At 40.3% G+C, this 22,535-nt stretch overlaps 1 protein-coding gene across 2 annotated transcripts in view; it reads left to right on the forward strand.

The window, feature by feature from the left end:
* The first annotated feature begins 3,058 nt into the window (after positions 1-3,058).
* TSC22D2 (TSC22 domain family member 2) overlaps positions 3,059-22,535 on the forward strand; it is a 50,557-nt gene continuing 31,080 nt past the window's right edge. The window contains exons 1-2 of one of the 2 annotated variants that reach the window (XM_065876646.1): positions 3,059-5,687; positions 18,846-18,917. In XM_065876646.1, the coding sequence (XP_065732718.1) occupies positions 3,709-5,687; positions 18,846-18,917 (2,051 nt within the window). In that variant the 5' untranslated portion in view covers positions 3,059-3,708. The remainder of the gene's footprint in view (positions 5,688-18,845; positions 18,918-22,535) is intronic. The other variant, XM_065876647.1, reaches the window with a different exon arrangement.

Below are 22,535 nucleotides of genomic sequence, written 5' to 3' on the forward strand. Positions count from 1 at the left end.
AGGATGTTGTGACTATGAAACAGTTTTCCATCTGGTAACTGATATGGTTAGATGATAACCTAGCAGAATTTGGGGATAGGATTCTCTCAAATGATGAAAAGATCTTGCTGCCATAGTTGTTTCTTGCTTTGTTTTGTTTTGTCTTTTTCCAATCAGCGGAAACAGTCCTTAGTTTCTAAGTCATTTTTCCCCCTGCATTGTTCTTCCTAAATATGATGTTCTCATACATTGCTTCAAATTAAATCTTTCAAATTAAATCTTTGAGGGAAGAAGAAAGTGTAGAACAGTCAAGTTGGAGGTCCTTGAGCAGTAACCAAGGATTCCCACAGTTTCCACCTAAAGTTTCTGGGTGCAGACAGGAAGCCAGGATAGTTGCAGTAAGACCCCTAGTCTTGAGGTATGGAACTCCAAGGATCTCCCCAGTTCCAGTGTGTTAGACTACAGAGTTACGAGTTACTTATTATGAACTCTCCACACACACATACTTGCATGTACATCCTGCTTTCTATCATTTTAATTAGTTACGTGACAGCTTTTAATTTTTTGTGGAACAACCAGAAATTACATAGCTTTTTGCAGTTATATGATTTTTTGCTCTCTATAAAATGATTTCACACTTATTTGCAACAACCAGAATTCTTATCATTTCTTAATAGAAGTTTTATGCAATAAGTTCCTTACATTTTTAAAGAGCAAATGTATAAAAGAAGCTAGGGCCTTTAAAGCTTTTGGAAAACTTACTTTCAAGAGAACTATTTTATTAGTTTAAACACACACAAATCCTTAAACAGATAAATAAAACATTTTAACTTTATAAATCTTATTTTTTTGCTAGATGTCTTTTAACATCTTTAACCCCACCCTTACCAGAAATATAGCCCATTACTGATGTCTTCTAAATTATCTTTGTCATCATTTTCATTTCATAATAAATTCTTTACATGTTCTTTAAGGAGAAACGGTCTTACAGATTACTTTAAGATGATTCCTTTAAATGTGCGATTTAAGAGTATCATAACAAGGAATCAAGAAGTTGATGTTATAAAATAACGTAATGGGACAAGCAGGCATACAATACTTATTTTTCCAAAAGCTGCACAGTCAGCATCACCCAATGGTCATCCCTTTTAACAATCTGGGAAATTAATCCAAAATGAAATTAAGTTTTTATAAATTTATATTGGATGTAACCAGTTGATCTACCTTACTGATGGAAAACTGTCTCTAACAATTACTGAAATTACAGATTTAGAAGTGAAACATTCCATTAGCTATCTCTGCCACAATAGCAGCATAATGTTACACTTTGTTACTTTACTCTCTCCCACCCCCTTAAGAAACAGGGATGTTATTATGTGGTCTTATTTCACATCCTGACCTCAGTCACTTGGGTATGGAGGACATGGGTTCTACTAAAGTTAAATGACAAATCTCTGTATATTATTTACAACTAAGGACCTAAAAAATTCTCTGTAAATTTTAATTACCAAAACATCCTTTGGGATAAAAAGTATTTCTATTCTTCAAAGATTAGAGAACTGAGTACAGTGATTAACTGGTTTATGTCACTCATCATGGTATTACTGCTAAAGCTGTAATAGATATGAAATTTTGAATTCCATCAAGACATTTTAGATTTTACCTAAATGATGTATTAGTATGTCAAAGTTCAAGAGCCGCCTTCCTCTTTTAACTGTTTAAAAGAATGGCCTTACCATTTTCTTTCACCAGAAGGCAACTAAATGATAAATTCTCCAGTACTTTCATAGCTGCTTTCTGGACAGGAAAGGGTGCTTTCTAACTTGTTCTGATTGTTCATGGCCCAATCCAAAACATCTAACACTCTGGCTCCAACTAGGAGTTTTAGAATAAACAAAAGAAAGAGCTACAACTATTTAACGCAGTAGGTTCTACATTTATGGAGCCCATAAGCTGATTTCACGCTGAAAGTAAAAACAATCTCAAGATGTTTAAATGAACTCTTCGATGCTGGAATCACAACAAACTCAGGAAAATTAGGAATATGTTGGTAACCTCCAATCTTTTTTTAAACTGACCTCACCCTGGGCAAGAAACCATCTCCTGATGCCATTGTTGGAGACAGAATTTCTGGCTATAAGATCTTTTTTCTGACTCAATCTGGCTTGCTATTCTTGGTTAATCATCCCCATTTCTCTCAACGTTTCACTCCGCTGACTATAGTGGATAACATTTCTTATCAGGAAAGACTTTTTTAAGTGATTCGGTTCCTCCAGCCGTCTCCCTCCTTATCCTAGCTAACCCCCCCCCCCCGCAGCCCCCATTCCTATCGCCTTGTTTCACTAAGATTTTGCTAAACATTAGACACAGCAAGCACATGACCTCCAGTCTTCAGTGTCTCGGAATAAACCGATATAAAAACATTCGATTGGCGCGGCTCTAAGTTTTTCTAGGCTTGGAATGTAAGAGTCTTTAGTTCTTCAACTCTTAAAGACCTATAGCGCAAAATTTAAATTTTAAAAAATTTTAAATTAAAAAAAAAACCGCTCCCCTTTTTTAACCTTTAGCCCCGCCCATCGCCCCCCCAGCCTCCACGCGAAACTCTGCAGGAAACCGGAGGGGGCGGGGCGGTGACGTCACGACGCCGGTGCGTCACGGAACGGCGGCGGCTGCGGCGCTGGCGACGGCTGCGGCAGCGGCGGCATTTTAGTCAGCAGCGGCGGCGGTAGCCGGGCTGCTGCTCCTCCCAGCATCCCTGGCGCGGCCATTTCAGCCCCATCTTGGCTGAGGGGAGGGAGCTGCAGCCGCCGCTTCAGCAGTTTGAATTTCAGTTTCTCCAGAGCCTGCGAACCGGTTGCACCGAGGAGGAGCCGAAGAAGCTACCGCCGCTACCTCACACAGCCAGAGCGCCCCCGCTTGCCGGCCCGCCGGCCGCCGCCCCTCATTCTCTCAAGAGCCGCGAGGGGAGGCCGAGACCGCCGCCGCCGCCGCCCGCCCGCGGGGGTGGCTCCCCCTGTAAGGGGAGGACCGAGCCGGCTTTCCCCTCCCCCGGAGCGGGTTTCCGCCAGAGACAGTCGACATGTCCCTGGGGCTGAGCTCCGGCTAGAGCCGGGGAGGGAGGGCCGCCCGGCCACACCGAAGCTCCGCCGCCCGCCCGCGGCTCCTGGCTGAATCAGGAATCCCCGGCTCCGGACTCGCCACTCCTCCTTCTTCCCTCTCGGCGTCCGAGAGCCCGGAGCTGACGCCGGCACTGGCTCGAGGAGCGGGACAGCACCGCCCCTCACGCCGCCGCCGCCTCCTCCCCTTCGCCCTCCCACTCCCACCCCCAGCCTAGGCCTGCTGACCGCGCGGAGCGCCGAGCTGGACTGACCACGGCGGCCCGGAGACGCGAGGAGGAAGCAGCCGGCCCGCCCCTGGGATCGCGCTTTCGCCGCCACTGGGGGTACTGAATTGAGGCACCGCGACTGCGGGAGGCGAGAAGGAAGGAGGAGCCGCCGCGCGAGTGAGACGGGGGCAGAGCCGAAGAGACCGACACGGAGAAGGAAACGGGAGGAGGATGTCTCGCGGAGCGACCGACGCACGGATCAACCCGTGACTCTTACAGCGGCGGGCCTCAGACCCCAGCGCGGACGCGGACTTTGTCTTTGGGGGCCCTGCTCTGCCCTTCCTGGTTTCCGGCAAGATCGCAGAGGAGGCGGCGTGCCTCTCTGCCCTCCAGCCTTCCTCACCATGTCCAAGATGCCGGCCAAGAAGAAGAGCTGCTTCCAGATCACCAGTGTCACCACAGCCCAGGTGGCCACTAGCATCACCGAGGACACCGAGAGCCTGGACGATCCGGACGAGTCACGCACAGAGGACGTCTCCTCCGAGATATTCGATGTTTCTCGGGCCACGGATTACGGCCCCGAGGAGGTCTGCGAGCGCAGCTCCTCCGAAGAGACGCTCAACAATGTTGGGGATGCGGAGACTCCCGGTACCGTCTCCCCCAACCTCGTCCTGGACGGTCAGCTGGCGGCCGCGGCGGCCACTCCCGCCAACGGAGGAGGAGCCGCTTCGGCCCGCAGCGTGGCTGGGGCGCTGGCCAGTACCCTAGCGGCGGCCGCCCCCTCGGCCCCCTCCTCAGGGGCCGCCGGAGCCCCCCCGGTCGCGGGCCCCTCCGCCGGGCCAGGGACTGCCGCCCCCTCGCAGCCCCCCACCACTTGTAGTTCCCGTTTCCGCGTGATCAAGCTGGACCACGGCAGCGGGGAGCCGTATAGACGCGGCCGATGGACGTGCATGGAATACTATGAGCGGGATTCCGACAGCAGCGTCCTGACCCGGTCCGGGGATTGCATTAGGCACAGCAATACTTTTGATCAGGCTGCGGATCGGGACAGCGGCCTGGGCGCCACCGGAGGGTCCGTGGTGGTGGTGGTGGCCTCCATGCCGGGGGCGCACGGGCCCGACTCGGGAACTGACAGTTCCTTGACTGCTGTGTCACAGCTACCCCCGTCGGAGAAAATGAGCCAGCCCGCCCCGGCCCCGCCGCAGAGTTTTGGCGTTGGGCAGCCGCAGCCGCAGCCGCCGCCCGTAGGTGGGGCTGTGGCTCCGAGCTCGGCTCCGCTGCCGCCGTTCCCGGGAGCCGCGGCCGGGCCGCCGCAGATGATGGCAGCCCCGCCACCCAGCCAGCCCCAGGGCGCCGCGCCTGGCTCCGTCCCCCCGGGGCCCAACGGACAGGGGCTGCCGCTGACGAATGTAACCCTGGCGCAGCCCGGCCTGGCCCTGCCTCCGCAGCCCGGCCCGGCCGTGGGCGCTTCTGCCGCGCCGCCGCCCCAGCAGTTCGCGTATCCCCAGGCTCAGATTCCGCCGGGCCATCTGCTGCCCGTCCAGCCCGCCGGCCAGAGTGAGTACCTGCAGCCGCACGTGGCCGGCCTGCAGCCGCCCAGCCCGGCGCAGCCCTCGTCCGCGGGCGCCGGAGCGGGCCCCGCCGCGGCAGCCGGCCTCCCCGGGGGCCCCGGCCAGAACGCCTCCTCCACGGGCGCGCAGATGATGGGCGCGGCCTCCCTGCCTGGCGAAGCCGTGGCCCCGGGGCCGGGCCCCGCGCAGGGCGGACCGGCCGCGCCCGGTCAGCCGGCCGGAGTGCTCCCGGCTGCCGTGGGAGGCGCGGCGCCGTCGGGCCTGGTTCCCGCCGGGGCCGGGCAGTCGCAGCCCGCGCCTCCGCCGCAGATGGGTGGCAGCGGCGCGCCATCGGCAGTGCCCGGCGGCCCTCACGCCGTGGTGCCCGGAGTTCCGAACGTGCCTGCAGCCGCGCCCGCTCCCAGCGTGCCTAGTGTGTCTACCACTTCTGTTACTATGCCAAATGTACCCGCGCCCTTGGCCCAGGCGCAGCAGCTGGGCAGCCATCCTCCGGTCAGCAGGAGCGGCAGCATCATCCAGCACGTGGGGCTGCCCTTAGCGCCAGGCACGGCCAGTGCACCGACGAGTCTACCGCAGTCTGATCTAAGCCAGTTTCAGACTCAGACCCAGCCTTTAGTCGGGCAAGTTGACGATACTAGAAGAAAATCCGAACCCCTACCTCAACCACCACTTTCTCTCATTGCTGAAATTAAGCCTGTTGTGAAGCCTCCTGTTGCAGATGCCCTGGCAAACCCCCTTCAGTTAACACCTATGAACAGTCTCTCCACCTCTGTATTCAGCATAGCTATTCCTGTTGATGGTGATGAAGACAGGTATGGAAATCTTATTTGAAATATTTGATGGGAATGCTTGACCGGACATTGTAGTTTAGGATGCAACTGTGGGGGGTTCTTTTCTCAATTTGAGGCCCTTAATGTTTCTAAATATAAAAATAAGTTTGTGTTTAGTAAAATTGATTCATCGGTTCTTGAAAAAACATTAATTTTAGATTGCTGATGTTAAAAAAGATGTGTAAGGAGAGAATTGGTGTCACAGTTGTTTAGAAGCACTAAATTGGATAGGAATGCAACATTGTTCATTCAGAAGGGTGGATTTTAGTTTAATCCTCAATTTAGAAGTGGCGGCTAGTAGGTTATGCCGTGTAGGATTGTCCCTTTATTAGATATCAATCACACTTGAACACTTAATGGCAGAGTGTTTTGTCGGTGTGAGTTTTGAGACTGAGAGATAAAATTAGTTAAACATTTCCCATTCTGGAAAAACAGAAAGCCCTCTAGTAGAGAAAGAGCCACGTAAGGTATCTCCTCCAGTGTATCTGGAAAGGCTGGAGAGATAATGGTGAAATGTCAAATCCGGCTTTGAAGATCATATCTTCTTCAGCCCTTTAATAAAAGAGGATAGAAGGTCAGGAGGCTTCCCAGTGACTTCTTTAAGATGCTTTTTTTTTTTTTTTTAAAGCAAAAAGTGTATTGGAAAGATGTTCTTATCTTCCATCAATCTTTTTACTACAGTCAAGGGAGGTGGGAGACTCTTGACAGTAGTGAAAGCTGTAGTTCTTGAAATTAGAGTAATTTTACAGTAAAAGTATAAACGTTAACAATTGGCTCCCTGTATTTAGGGGGGATGCTTTTAAATAGTTTAAGGGAAAATTGGTGTATTACTATACCAATTCTACTACAATTGATGTTTGGTTATGGTTTAATGAGGATTTTAAGTGGTTTTGAGGAAATGTCACATGAAAATTTGATGTAATGGTATAATGCAAATGTTTAAAAACTGACTTATTACCAGATATTACATTTAAAAATTACAGAGAAAGTTTCAGGTACTTTACAGTTGGAAATTTATTTTCTGAGGTTTTTGTTTTGAGAGAGGTTAATTTTAGATGTGTTGAAAGAGCAGAACTATTTTTATGGATTTCTTGAATAATTGGTATGTAGACTACAATGAGAGCTGTTAAAGCTTTTTCTTCCTATTCTGAGTTCCTTCACATTCTTTTCTTTTTCATTTTGAATTAGCTTTGTATTTTTGTTATATACTTCTTTTCGTTTGAAAAATGCTCACTGAAATTCATCATCTTTGCCTTTTATAATTCAAAGTTCATCTTTTTTTTGTAGGTGACTTGCTTGTGGGGAGTCTTTCTTCCATTTAAGAACTCTTAGAGAGTACCACGTGTCCATGAGTGAGCTCAGCTAGCTAGTCATGGAGAAATTTTATATGGATGGGACTACCAAGTAAAGACACTGATTCCACAAGCCATTCAAATATCCCTCTTTACATTTTCTGCCATGTTTCACTTTTCACACGTAGGGGCACACCTGAAATGCCACTTGAGTTTATTTGTTCACCTTTGGTAATAGTCAACAGGCATCTTCCCTTTTCTAGCTGCCAGAAGCCAGTTTTTTTGTGATGGGTTGGTAAATAACCATTTGCTTACTACCTCTCTGTTCCTGTTGTACACTGTATCTCTTCAAGAAATGATGACTGGTTTTCTCAACCCCTCACTACCCCAAAAACACATGCACACCTATGAATGAAAAATGTGTTTTCTCTCCTCTTCACACCTCTCAGTTTACAGCATTTGTAATTACGTTCCCCAGAACTTTTTGGTGACGATATGGTATGAAGCAGAAAGATCTGTTGGTAAATGGAAACTCTGGGATGTATTCTTTAGGGTATGACCACAAAGATGCATTTATTTCTTCTCTTACTTTATTAAAAAAGTTGAATTTCAAGAATCTCATTTCCAAACTTGTGACTACTTGAACTACAGATACGACTGTATTAGTGTTCTTATCAATTGTAACAGTTAATCCAGTGCAGGGGTTTTCATTTGTGTATAGTCCTATTTTCAATGTGGTGCTTCCCTCCCCCACCCAGTCTTTTAAAATCTTCACTGCTTATCAAATGTGCATTTCTAATTTTTGTTATAGCCTTTTCATTGGTTTCTAATTCAACATGCCAGTTTCCAAGATGTAATCTTACACATTTGACTGTTTTTGTCACTGGACCAACACACCTGGTGAAGGAATAAATCCATTAAGTAGAAATAGTTTGGGGGTCTTTTTAAATTTGTTTTTTAATGGAAAGCCTTTGTAAAAGAGAGGGCATTTTTAAAGCTGTATTCTTGAAATTAAGTAACACAGTTTTTCCAGGCGTATGTTTAAATTACTGAGATGACTACTTTTGAGGAGATAGTACTAACAAAATCGTGATTTTAATGTGATTTTCGGTTGCCTTCTTAAATTAAAATCTTCGTACAATTTTATTTGCAGTCATTCAGATGTAAAATAAAACATTGGAGTGAGAGGTCTTGAGTAATTATTAATAGGTTGACAAATTTCAGATCCTTAGAAAATATTTGTAAAAAAAGATGTTTGCCTTTTTAAAAACCATTAAGACGTTAGTAAACACAGTCTATTTCGTTGAGAAAAGGAAGGAAAATGGAAGATTAACAAAAAGATCAGGTGGTTTAAGTTGATATATTAAGCACTCTGTCTTGTGATTTTGTTCACATTACTTAATACAAGGATCTGTATTGGCTCATTCTGAGACCATTTATTTTAAAGAATCAGACCTTATATACTATCATACCTTTAAAAGGGGTGATGGTTGTATATACAAAATAAGAAAAGTGTTAAATTTGTGAGTTAACATTGCCGATTGACCATATGGTATTAATTAGCATGAAGTTTATATATCATTCTAGTTTATGGTCAGTTGTTGAGATTCTTCAAATTGATTTTGTTTAAACTGGAGGATATAATAATGGTTGAAAATATAGTTCATAAAAAAATGCATAGACACTTTTACAGTGAACGTTACAAAATTTGTTTACCTACACGCTTAACAGACTCCTATTTGCTAAATAGGGGGAGGTGCAAAATATTACTGGCCCTTTTGGAAAAGGAACACGGTACAGATCATTTTCCATAGATAGCTGACCAATCTGAACTCTGTAGGCCACATGCCAGGAACTCTTATGAATGGCTGCAATTGTGAACTGTCAACTGCAACCAAAAGACTGTTGGAAACCTGATTGTAAGGATCCTCTAGTGGCAGATATCTTTATATCTTGTTAATAGTTTTATTTGTGTAGTTTGCTATTGACTGCTGATAAAATATTATAAATTCTGAGTGTTAAATAGTGTGTCCTGGTATGTGCTATAAATATAGATTTTGTTTGTACACTTCATATATATATATAGATGTATGTATGAGATATACATATATACACATTTCTTTTAATGGAGTTTTTTTTTTTTAACCTGACATTTAAGAGAGGATTATGTAAATGTATATGAGGAGGCAGAACTGTCACTCTTACTTTGTTTCAAAAATCTGTAGGGAACTTTTTAGAACTCTGAAAAAGTCTTACTGCATTTAGTCTTTAAAAATGAAAGCTCCTTAACTTGAATCTGTGTTTCTTTGGGAGCTTATGGTTCTTTATCAGTATTGAAGTGTGGAGGTAATTTTGTCTTGCAGCTTTACAGTTGATGTTTAAATCACATGCCAGGTACCATCTTAGGCCTATCTAAGTAAGTAAGGATTTTGTAATCAAAGTGTAGTATCTCCTGTGTATGAGTGACATCATTATTTAGTATAAAAATGATACTGATGCATTCATCAGGGTGCCATGTTGATATGCTTTAGTCATAAACGTGGCTCTAAGTTAAGGAAATTATCACAGATTTCCAGAAAGGCCGATGATCCAAAAGTGCCTGAAATTCCTAAAACCAAGAGTTGTATAAGTGGGAGCATGGCCTTTTTTATTCACAGTGATACACCATTGTTTAAAATTTTGTGTGAACTAAATTGTATAGGCTGAACATTGGTTAACTTTTTAGAAAATATAAGGGTTTTTATGTGTGTGGAGAAGACACACTCCAAGTAACTAATTTATTAACACTGTCTTTTTCTTGTAAGGGATGGGGAGGGTATCTTGAACTAAATTGCCTTTATGAGAAGTCATTTTTGTTTTTTCACAGTACTGATAGTGGGATATATGCTTTCTCCTTTATGAGAATAAATGTAATACCAATCTATTTGTTCTTTGAGAATTCTGATAGCACTAATTTGGAAATGATAAAACATGATACTGGATTTATGGATCTGTTACTTGGTAATTTAGAATAGAGTTTAGTCTTTCTCAGCACCAAAAGAGGTTGGAAGCAGTCATGCTCTATAGAGTCCTCGAGTAACAAAGAGCAGCCCCACCAATCAGATGGTAAAGAAACGAGTGAATCTCTTCCCTGAGGAATGGTTGATAGGGGAGTATAAAAGGATCTTGACTTTTCTCTCCCGAAATGGTAGAAGCTGGGGCGTTGTGGAAGTAGGAAGTAACGGCAGGTAACCAACACAGAAGTAAAGGTAGTGAAATGACATGAAATACGGTCTCAGAAGGAATAGGAACACATGTTAATAGTGAGGAGTAGTGGTCTAATTCCTTCTTTTAATAATTGTTTTAGACCAGTATGTATTTCCTCTTCCAAACAGATACATTTATTTCTTAATTGCGTTACTCTCGAAATACGAGAGGCTTTACAAAAACAGGTGTGTCTGGTTAAATGTAGCCTGAACCATGATGTTTCTAAGTAATTTTTTATTAATGGGAAGAGCAGATTTTTTATTTTTGGAAGAGCAGATTTTTAATAAGAAATCTTAATGATGACAATATTTAAGGGGTCTGTGTAGCGAATTTCCTGAATTGGAATAAATCCTTTAAGTTTGTTTTTCTTTATACTAAACCAGTAGACTTGTGATTTGAAGCTGTTCTTTTAAATGGTGTAATACGAATTACCGCATCACAAAGAATATGCATTCCTGAATCATTGGTATAATTTAGGCCTTTCCCACAGCAATTCTGTTGTTGTTTTTTTGTGTTTTTTTTTTTTTTTTTTTTTTGGCTGCATTGGGTCTTCGTTGCTGCTCTGGGGCCCTCTCCAGCTGCTTCGAGCAGAGGCCACTCCTCACCATGGTGCCCTGCCGCAGCTTCTCCCGTCAAGGAGCACGAGCTCCAGGTGCGCGGGCCTCAGCAGTTACAACACGCGGACTCAGTAGCTGTGGCCTGAGGGCTCCAGAGCGCAGGCTCAGCAGCTGTGGCGCACGAGCCCAGCTGCTCCGTGGCATGTGCCATCCTCCCAGACCAGGGCTCGAACCCACGTCCCCAGCATTGGCAGGCGGACTCCGAACCACTGCACCACCAGGGAAGCCCTCCCACAGCAATTCTTGAACATACCAGATTGAGATTACTCTATTTGTTATATTCTTAATCTGGCATTGCTTAGGGTAAAAATTGGGACTCCTCCGTAAAGATTTAGGAACAGTAACCAATTTATATCATTCCCATACATCATTATGTGATTTTCATGATATAATTTACACACTTCAAATTTGGCTGGTAATATTAAAGGTATATTGATTATCTGCTTTACCTCTAAAAAGTATGTGCATAAGATCTACTTTTAAATCAGGTGAATTAAATTTCATATATGCTACTCTGGATTGCTTATCTCTCAAATTTAAAGCCCCAAATCAGATAAAAGTATTTAGTTTTATATCTTTGTACTCAAGCTACCGTTTGTTAAAAAGAATGAACTCACATTCTTTAAGTTGTACATTTGTATATGACAGGTATGTGAAAATTCTGTAGATGATTGAGTTAATTTAATACTGTTCACCTCGGACATATACGATTAGTAAATGTCTTGATGGTTTATACTCATCAGAGTAGGCAAGACAAATAAGTGAAGTCTGAATGTTAAATTACTTAAAGCCTCCTTTCCTATAAGCTCTCACTGTAATTTGACTAAAGAGTATTGACGTATAGAAGAGAGACTACGATTAATGTGTCAATTATTAGAAATAATGCTGGTGTGTTTTAAATGTTCTTTGTAAAGGTTTAGGCTATCCATCTTCATTATTACACAAGTAAATTGTTTAATCTGTGCATGAAGGATACCCAAAACAAAGTTTAAGGCTGACTAATTTCTTAAGTAGAATTAGAATTCAGTTTTACTAACAGGTTTTGTAAGTTAAACCAAAACAAATCCATGTTATATGGTCTACCTAACTTTTGGAAACAAAACAAAAGCAAAAAAAGGAGAGGGGGCTCCTGATCAAATAAATCAATAGTGTGTTTAATTATGTACTATAGTATATCATATGAGTAACCATTATAGACAATGGAGTCAGGCATGCCTGGGCTGAAATTCAACTGTGCCACATACTTGAGACATTTGACCTTGAGCTAGTTATTTAGCCCTCTAAGCCTTGTTTTCCCATATGAAAAATGGGGATAATACCTACCTTGGAGAGTTTGAGAGGATTAAATGAGGTATGCAAGTGATTTGTGAACAATCATGCATAACCTAAAACAGTATGTATGGCAAACATACATCACAGAAACATCAGTGTTTCAGTGTGTACACTGTTTTTCCAGATCAACTCTTGATATGCTACAAACCATACCAAGAATGTTTAGTTTTGATCCAAAAATGTAATTGGATGGCATGGATATAATCAGAGAAAAGGAGACATTGTTTCAGGCCAGAAAACTCATGATGTAGTTAAGTGGTACAGCAAATTGTGTTCTAATCCTGGCTCTTCCACCATTTAGCTGATTTCTTTGGTCAAGTCATTTAACTTTCTTGGTTTTCCTCATTGGTAAAATTAGAATTTGAGCCTTTGGTCAGATTTTAAGATTCCCTGAGTATGAGTCCATACATAGACATGTTTCATGAGAGAGCTGCCAACTTAAACCTTCCTCTTGGTCAAACCCTTTTCCTGCCCCCAGACTATTATGTGACAAAAAATGAAGTTTGCAGATACTCGTTAAGTAGGTTGAATGCCCAGGAAAACATTTAAAGTGGCAATATGTGAATCATTCAACTTTCTTTGTGGTTTCTGAGTAGTAAGTACTGGGATACAGAAATAAAACTATCCTGCCCTCCAAGATCTCAGGCTATATGAAAATAATTACGATTTGAAGTTGCATACTTTGATATAAGTTATAGGCTGTGATGGAGTAAATTTAAGTTATTAATGGGAACAATTTAGGACATCAAGTCAGATTTGTGTGGGGATGAAGTAGTTAGACTGATTTCTGTTTAAAATCAACTTATTCTCTGCATAGGCAATATATTTATACAGTTCAAAATTCAAAATATATGAATATAAATTGAAAGCCATTCTGCTACCTCTGTCTTCCAGCCACCCAATTTCTGTCCTCAGAAGCAACCCATTATTTTGCTTTCTTCTGAAGCTAACTCTAGAGTTGAATCTTAAGAGTCATTCCGATTAGGTCACTGATGAGAGAAGCAGATGATTTTCCAAGTAGAAGGCAGTTTTGTGTAACAATATGGAAGAGTGAGAATATGTCAGATTTGGAACATGATGTGATTAATTTGACAGTAATCAGAGTGAAGGGTTTAAATGTCACGGAGAGAAATGGAAATTTTTATCGTTTAAGTCTGTGGTTGCTGTTAAGGTGTTTCTTGAAGCTTTTATTGTTAAAGTAGTATGTATCTTGGAACCATTTCAATACGCTTTTTAGTGATTATTGTATTTTTAATTAAAATCTTGTGGTAAAGTGGTGTATAAGGAAGTCCTGGGGGATCTCTGAATCCTAGAGGTGGAATTCTCCAATGGAATGTACTAAATAGCTTGGTATACCTGGCTCTAAGTTTATGAATTCTGTTTGCCTTAAGTGTTCTGTTTGCCTCAGTAGTACCTTAATAATGATGAAATATTTGGTATATGTTAAGATACTGTACCAAAAGTTGATCTTTATACAGCATATTTGGAAATCATAACCCTATGTTAAACATAGACCAGGCTTAATTGTTTCAGACCGTATGTATACATAATCTCATTTTATCTTTTTAGTAACTGTAATGAGTGTTTTTCTCCCCTTTTTTATGGATTACGGAAACTGAGGCGCTAAGGATTTGAGTCACACAGCTATTAAGTCACACAAGGCATAAGGTCAGATTCAGGCCTTCTGACTCCAAAGCCAGTGCTCTTGGATATTCCAGGAGTTAGTTTTGTTTTATTACTTTACTGACCGTAAGATAGGATGAAGGAAAAGCTTCTGTTGCCCTGATCTGTTGTGTTGTAACCCTTTACCTAAAGGATATTTTTCAAATCATTTAAAATCCCTAGATGATAACGTTGGAGATGGCCCTTGTTCCTCGGCTTACTGTATTTCCCTGGTTTCTATTTAGAGATTTCTGAAGTTGAGCTTTGACATAAGAGAAGGAGAAGGTATTTGCTGAGGAGAGGGCTCATGTACCTCATTCCTTAAGCGTCAAGAATTTTTTAGCTTAGTTTTGAGGTAGAATATATACGGATGTTTCTCCTCGCTATTATGTTAGTTACCCTACAAAGATAGTATCTTAGTTTAGCAGGTAGACATATGTCACATTTAAGTTACTTTCTCATGTACTACTTTATGTACTTGGTGATTATCATGACAGACTGTTCAGTATATAAAGTCAGAGAGAAAAGAAGTATTTTGTTCGTTGGTTTGGAAAATTTTCTACAAATAGGAAAACAGTGTTTTAGGTGAGTCTTCCTAAGAAGTGCTTGATTGGCTTTATATTGAGTTTAGTAGCTTACGTTGACATCAAATATGTTGTTAGAGAACTGTTTTCAAATTTTATTTCTTGAGCAGAAGAGAATTTGTGACCAAAGCTGCATAAAATTCAATATTTCTAACACATTTTTAGTATCATTTGCCTCTTGGTGCCTTCAGATTTCATAGACTGTAAACTTGAAATGATCCCCATTAACAGTGTTTTCCATGAACTCTTATTAATTTCCTCAATTTTATGCCATTCCCAAACAGAAGTCTTTGATGATCAGGCCCTTCAGTATTTATAGACGGCTCTTTTGAAGTTCTTGATCAACTAGGTTTCACAGACACTCCTTTAATCTGTGCTGCTAATCAATGTTTTGAGACTAATTGTTGCTATTTGCGAAAAATCAGTTTATGGATAACATCCCAGCTTAAGTATTCCAGAAACCAGAAATTTCATATTTTATAGTAAGACTAAATGTTTATCCTTGGAATCTCAAGTATTTAAAAATTTTTACACTACATAGATTGTATAACTCCATATGGCTTATTCATTTTGAATATATATGTAAAAAGGAATTGTTAACTGCCAGCTTTTGCAACCTAAGTGTATTTGTTGACACGTTCTGAAGACTTTTAAGTCCATTTATAGTGCTGTATTTTATTTCACAGTTATTTTTCTCGCCCCCAAGATACACGACTAACTGCAGATATGTTCTCTTTTCACTTCTACATTTGACCTATGAGAAACATTTCGTTATTAGTATCTATGCTGTAAAAATTCTGGAATTTCATAACTAAAGTCATGCGACTTTATTTAAAACCAATTTATTTGGCATTTGAATTTGATTCAAATTAAATATATATGTATATATTTTTCCAAAATCAGGGGATCTGAAGTTCTTCTAAAAAATATCTCCCTTAAAAATATATTGTAGGGCTTCCCTGGTGGCGCAGTGGTTGAGAGTCCGCCTGCCGATGCAGGGGACACGGGTTCATGCCCTGGTCCGGGAAGATCCCACATGATGCGGAGCGGCTGGGCCCGTGAGCCATGGCCGCTGAGCCTGCGCGTCCGGAGCCTATGCTCCGCTACGGTGAGAGGCCACAACAGTGAGAGGCCTGCATACCGCAAAAAAAAAAAAAAAAAAAAAAAAGATATATATATATATATATAGTAAATGTTCTTTAATGAATTTTGAATTCCAGACTTGCAGAATAACTTCCAAGTTTACTCTTTGTTATTTTCTTGTATTTACTACCTTCCTCTTTGTGTCACTCTGTTTATTTTAAACCCAGAGTCTCCAAACAGACCTGTGTGAATAGCAGACTTATTCCCATATGGTCTTGGGTGAGCCTGGTAAAAAAGCCAAATTGAGTTTTCAGTTGGTTTAGTTGGCTTTCATTTAATTTGGCAGACTGATTTTCTAAGTACAGTGAAAAAAAGGGGCCTGGCAAATATATCTTGAGAGGATACAAGCTGTTAAATAAACAGTAGTCAGCAACCTCTTAATTCTTTCTTGATATTAGTAGGTCCAATCAGTGCCTTTAATTGCCTTAGACCTAGTCAGGAGAAAAGTAGAGAAACAGTTAAAAGAACAGAAAGGAGTTGAAGTAGGGGAAGCAAAAAGAAGTACACGCACTGGAGACTCCTAGTTAATCAAACAGTTGCTTTGGTGACACACTGGCATCTAGTGTCTATCTGCCTTTCCCAGATTTGGATCATCTAAAAGATACCCTACTGATCAAAATTTTAAATGCCTTCTAGAAAATATTTTTTTTTACAATTCAGTAGATTAATATATGTCTTCTTAAAATTATATTTATGTTTCGCTGCGTTGGGTCTTCATTGCTCCATGCAGGCTTTCTCTAGTTGTGGAGAGCGGGGGCTACTCTTTGTTGCGGAGCATGGGCTCTAGGCACACAGGCTTCAGTAGTTATGGTGCACGGGCTTAGTTGCTCCATGGCATGTGGGATCTTCCCAGACCAGGGCTCGAACCTGTGTCCCCTGCATTGGAAGGCGGATTCTTAACCACTGCATCACCAGGGAAGTCCCCAGTATGTGTCTTTTAAGTTTTGTTTTGTTTGTTTGTTTATGTATTTATTTAGTTTTGGCTGTCTTGTGTCTTCATTCCTGTGGGCGGGCTTTGTCTAGTTGTGGAGAGCCAGGGCTACTCTTCATTGCAGTGCATGGCCTTATTGCAGTGTCTTCTCTTGTTGCTGAGCATGGTCTTTAGGCACGTGGGCTTCAGTAGTTGAACTCGGGCTCAGTAGTTGTGGCTCGTGGGCTCTAGAGCGCAGGCTCAGTAGTTGTGGCGCACGGGCTTAGTTGCTCCGCGGCATGTGGGATCTTCCAGGACCAGGGCTCTAACCCGTGTCCCCTGCATTGGCAGGCGGATTCTGAAGCACTGTGCCACCAGGGAAGTCCTGATAATATATCTTTTTTTTTTTTTTTAACATCTTTATTGGTGTATAATTGCTTTACAATGATGTGTTAGTTTCTGCTTTATAACAAAGTGAATCAGTTATACATATACATACGTTCACATATCTCTTCCCTCTTGCCTCTCCCTCCCTCCCACCCTCCCTATCCCACCCCTCCAGGCAGTCACAAAGCACCAAGCCGATATCCCTGTGCCATGTGGCTGCTTCCCACTAGCTATCTACCTTACGTTTGTTAGTGTATGTATGTGATAATATATGTCTTGATGTCCTATGAGTTTTGAAGTCATGGAATTCTATTGAGTATTTTATTTGATGATCATTGATACTTGATTGCTATTCCAGTAGAAGTTGGAAATCATTTTCTTATTGTACTAATAATACTGCAGACTCTCCTAAGGCACTAGTTAGGGTCTCAGAATTGCCATGTTGTATCTGAACCTCATTTTGACGATAAAGATAATAACTGTCATTTATTGAGCATTGACTAAATGCCAGGAGCACTAGTTACCTATTACCCTGCAAGGCTAGATGGTAATACCACCATTTAACTGATGGAGACAGACCTAGAGAGGTTAAAATTTAACTCTGTTATATGCTTAGCATAGTGGTTTAAGAGCATAAACCCTGGGACCAGATTGCCACTTAACTAGCTCTGTGACATTGGGCAAGTTACTTCTGTCTGACCCAGTTTCCTTATCTGTGAGATGGGAATAATAGTAGCACCTAGCTCTTAGGGCTGTTGTAGTATTGAGTTAATAAATGTAAAGCACTTAGAATAGTGTCTGGTATACAGTATTCTTAGCTTGCTGCTGTTATTCTGCTACAGCACCGGTCAGGAATTTTAGAAGTGATGTGGCAAGTTTTTGTTGGCTCCTTATTGTATGGGTTGGGAGTGGCGGAGACCATGGAAATATGCTGAGGTGGAGACAGAACTGTTAGAGAGCAGGTTTGTCAAAAGGTTAGTCTCCTGAGAACTTCTGAGATGTGAGGTGAAACCAGCCTGCTGAGAGCTTGCCCCATTATGATTCTATAGTTATAGCCCTAGGGAATGTGTCTCCAGGGAATAGTAGAACTGGATGGTGATAATGGTGTATAAGTTCTTACCCCTTAAAGGGGCACTGTACAAATGCAGGAAGTTAGAAGTCTGCCCTCCAATTGCAGCACCATTTTTTGCCTTAACCCAGAGAAACCACCCATAAATAAATGAATTCTGAAGGTGGAAATTGTGTCAAGTCCAACCCAGAAAAGGACTCATTGGTCACCATCAAATCCTGTCAAATAGGTCCTATGAAGAATTTTCATATCATGAAGCTATTGTTTAACTAATTTTACATGAATACTGTACCTGAGAACAGCTTTGTTAAACTGTTAAATGTGTAGGGATTTATAAAGGCATCTGATACAGAGTAGTTGTTGATTTTGGCTATGAACTGGTCACATTCATATGTATGTAAATATATACACACACAACTGGGTGCTAGTTAGTATTTCATTTTATCTGTATTACGCCTTTTTTTTAGAACTGTGATCCTGAATTGTTAGGGTCTGCTGGATTTTGTCCAGTTTTAAAATTTCTTTCGAAATGTTTTTAATCAAGCTTATGTGGGTTTTTTTTTCTTTTTATTAAAGCAGTTGCATGGTATTAGAAATCTAAAATCTTTTTTTTAAATTTTTGGGGAAATGAGTTTATTTTATTTTTTTAATTTTTATTGGAGTATATTTGCTTTACAACGTTCTGTTAGTTTCTACTGTACAGCAAAGTGAATCAGCTATACGTATACATATATCCCCTCTTTTGGATTTCCTTCCCGTTTAGGTCACCACAGAGCATTGAGTAGAGTTCCCTGTGCTATACAGTAGGTTCTCATTAGTTTTCCATCTTTTTTTGAAAAGTAAGTGATTTTACTGTAGTTTCTCAACTTCATTTCCATTTGATTCTTGGATCTCACAGGAATCCTTCAACTGCTTTCTTCCAAGCGTTCCATTTGAACACGATTCAGGAATCAAAGAACCTCTGGGATAGGTATGAATACTTTCATATGGAATGCATACATGCGAAAGTGTATGCATGAACTGCTTTGTACTGTAATGGTTTCTCATCATTAAAACTGATGTTTATTATTTTAGGAGGGGGGGAAATCACATGGTATCTAGCATGGGACAAAGCAGGAAAATAAACCAAAAGGACAAACTATATTTTAAATAGAATATAGACATACTTTCCTTTTTACTGCACTTAAAAATGTATTTTTTGAAGGGCTTTTTCTATTGGATTTTATTACATGAAATATCCCCTTACCCATGTGTATTTAATGTAAAAACATATTTTATAAAATAAACTACCTACAGTTATTTTAATTTTGTGCCATTTTATATGATTTCTCTGTAAAAGCCTTAGTGACTCAAAGCAAAATGTTATTTCATATTAAGAAATTGGAGGAAGGAAAAGACTAAGGTATCAAAGTAGTAGTCATTGTTTAATTCTCGGCAAGAAAATTTAACCTTAAGCTTGTTTGCTAGAATTCACCAGATCTGCATTACTGTTTTATAATCCCCTAAAACAGTTTGTTTTCTCACAGAAATGTTGTATAAATTTTATTTTTAACTTTTAAAAATAGAGACTGAAGTCTTGGAGTTCATGTATGGCAGCAGATACTTTGGTTTATCTTTCTGCTTAATACACATTTTAAGTAGTATATGCTCTGTTCACTTATTTTGCTGAATATTTATTAGCACTCCATCATTCTGTGTCTAATTAATAGAAGTTGAGTGCCAACAATGTTTTTAAAACTCACACAAAGCTTTGTTAGATTCTTTTAACTCTGCTTGGCAGTGCATTTGTGTCCTTTGGCATATTTTGGATAACACTCGTAGACTCAACTGCATCTCTTTCATTAGAATAGAGTATTGCTATGTGCATGTACATGTCATGTGAAGACATGGTCTACATTGCTCAGAAATGATAACAGTGTCTTAATTCTTAGGCTTGATTTACCGTATCACTCAAGAAATTTTCTAACAAACTGTCTTTTTGGTGATGTGTTCCTTACTTAACTTAAAAATGTTTTTAAATGGTTACTTGTAGAACAAGAAGTTTTAAAATGTATAGTGCTATGTTTATAAATTCAATTTTTAAATTGTATAGCTGTAGCAATATAAATTGAGACATAAATGTAAATTGTGGCATGAAACAAGCATGAAGTTTTAATCATTCAAATGGCTTACCAGATGTAGCCAGGGTGAGTACTTTGGGGCGTGCTTTATACTTTTCCCTTAGAAAAAGGAAAAATAGTACTCTTCAGAAATGTTATAAAATAGTTTTTAGATATATGATAATTTATTTCAAATAGCTAACTTTCATGAGCTACCATGACATCAATATGAATAATACCTATTATTTTCATCAAAACAATGTAGAAAGTTTTGAGCTTTATTTTTTATAATTTGGATCTAATTAAAAGATTTCTTTTCATTATAAAGCAGCTGTAGAAGTTGCCTGCTCATCATTTGTTACAGCTAAATACTCCTTATCTGTTTTCTTTTTTAGATACCAGAAACATTTAAGGTATCAGAAATCAGGCAGGCTGCTTTATCTATAGTTTCTCATGGGTTGAAAATATTTTCTCTTCTTCTTGGAGCCTCTTGTCCAGAACCAAAGAATTTTAACAGATACTTGGATACTTGTCTATAGTGTGTTAGTGCCAAAATATAATCAAAACTTATATTCTATATCAGCCATTCTTCACTGTAAGTTGGCATGTTGGTACCAAGGTGACAAGCCCAATGCAGTAGAAACTGACTAGTGGCTTCCTTTTAGCTTTTCAACTAGCTTAATTAATTTTCAGTTGAGAAGAGCAGTAGTGTCTGGCCTTATTAGTTCTAACCATCTACAACTTCAGTTGGCAGGTATCTGCAAACTTTTTAATAAGCTATGAGCTAATAAAGTATTGTGGGACTGTTTATTCATTTTCTTCGCAGACAGGGGTTGAAGATTAATGTGTGTTAAGCTTTGAAAAATATCTCACCAAGCTGCCTTGTTCATTTTTGACTAATAAATTTAAGACTTTTTAATATTATTAATAATTTGGCAATTATCAGTATTTTTCAAGGATGATTCTATTAAATAGAACCATTCAGAGATTTAAGGGACTATAAATTCCTTACATTATCTACTTAAGAGGTATAAATTTGCCTATCAGTGTGGATATATACCATATTTCAGGCTCCTGTTTATGAAATCTTAGAAATCATTTTCAGTAGGGGCAGCTTTTAAGCTCTGTGCCAATTTTTATTAAACCTGCCCTAGATATCTGAAGATTCTTGGTTTTTGCCTTACTTGAAATGAAAGACTGGTATCTTTTTTTCCCCAGAATTCTTTCAGCAGACTATCTTTTAATCAAAATATAAGTAACTAGTATACCTTCCTCACATTGACTTAGAGCTCTCTAATGGCCCGTTTGTTTTCTCCACTATTTAAATTAGAGTTAGCAAGTTGAGAAGCTTTCCCTCAGTCTGCTTCTGCCTATATTTAGATATTCTCTCTTTCCATTGATACCCAGTGTTTTATTCAGTTATTATACTAAAGTCGAAGCTCCTGTCAAGCCTTCCTTTCCCTTTTCCTGTAGGTGCCATCATTTTCTGTCTTCTGCATTGTCATCAGGGATGACTTCTGCAGAGTCATCAGGGAATCAGTAGGCTGAAATCATCACCAAATATAAGAATAATAGATACTGATAGCTAAAATAATACAGGGAGCCCAGATTATTTGCATTGACTGTTTATTAAAATGAATAATGTAGCTTTCTGGAGATTACCTTACTCTCCAGAAAGCTTTTAAGCCCTGTGCCAATTTTTAGTGATAGCCTAGCCTATTGGCATTTCAGAATAGTAACTTGAAAATTTGACTTCCTGTTTTTTCTTGTTTAAAAAACAGCTTCCCAGACTTAATCATTATTGGCATTACTTTGTTAAATCGACAGAATTAGTTTAGAAACCTATCCTGATGATCACTGGGGAGCAGGCTCTTGTTGGGAGTCCTTTGTCTGTAAAAGCTAAGGGTAAGAATTTGTAGCAAACAACTTTACCCTCTTGTAAATATCAGGTCAGTAAGGTAAAGGAGTACTAGAGGGAAGAAACTTTACCTCAGGTAGCCTAAGGGAAGAAATCAGGTAGCTTGTAAGGATTTACCCTTATTGATAAACACTTAAAAGTGTTTCTGCCTCAATGAAGAAAATGCTTAAATGTAGTTAACAAATGAGAGTAACAGTTGCTAGGTGCACCATCTCCTTGAGTCAGCTTGTCCTTCCTCATGATAGCACCAATATTTAAAGAGAAATGAATAAGGAAAGTAGTATACATGAATTATTAACTTAAAATGAATGTCTGAGTAAGTTTGTCTTTTTCTAGATACTTGATGATTTCAGTTAAATTAAGTCTTTATAGTGATTACTTACATCTAGCTTCACAGTTGTTGCATTAAAACGTTCTTGTTAAATAACCTCAAGTATTTTGTGTTAGAAAAGGCATCCAATATTTCCTGTCATTGTGAGATTTCATTTTTGAAGTTAGGAGTAAATCAGAACTAAACTACTCCTATGACACAATTTGTTTTGTTTCGCTCATACTCCAGGAAGCTTGGATA

Source organism: Phocoena phocoena, chromosome 4 (genome assembly GCF_963924675.1).
Source record: "Phocoena phocoena chromosome 4, mPhoPho1.1, whole genome shotgun sequence".
Lineage (NCBI taxonomy): Eukaryota > Metazoa > Chordata > Mammalia > Artiodactyla > Phocoenidae > Phocoena > Phocoena phocoena.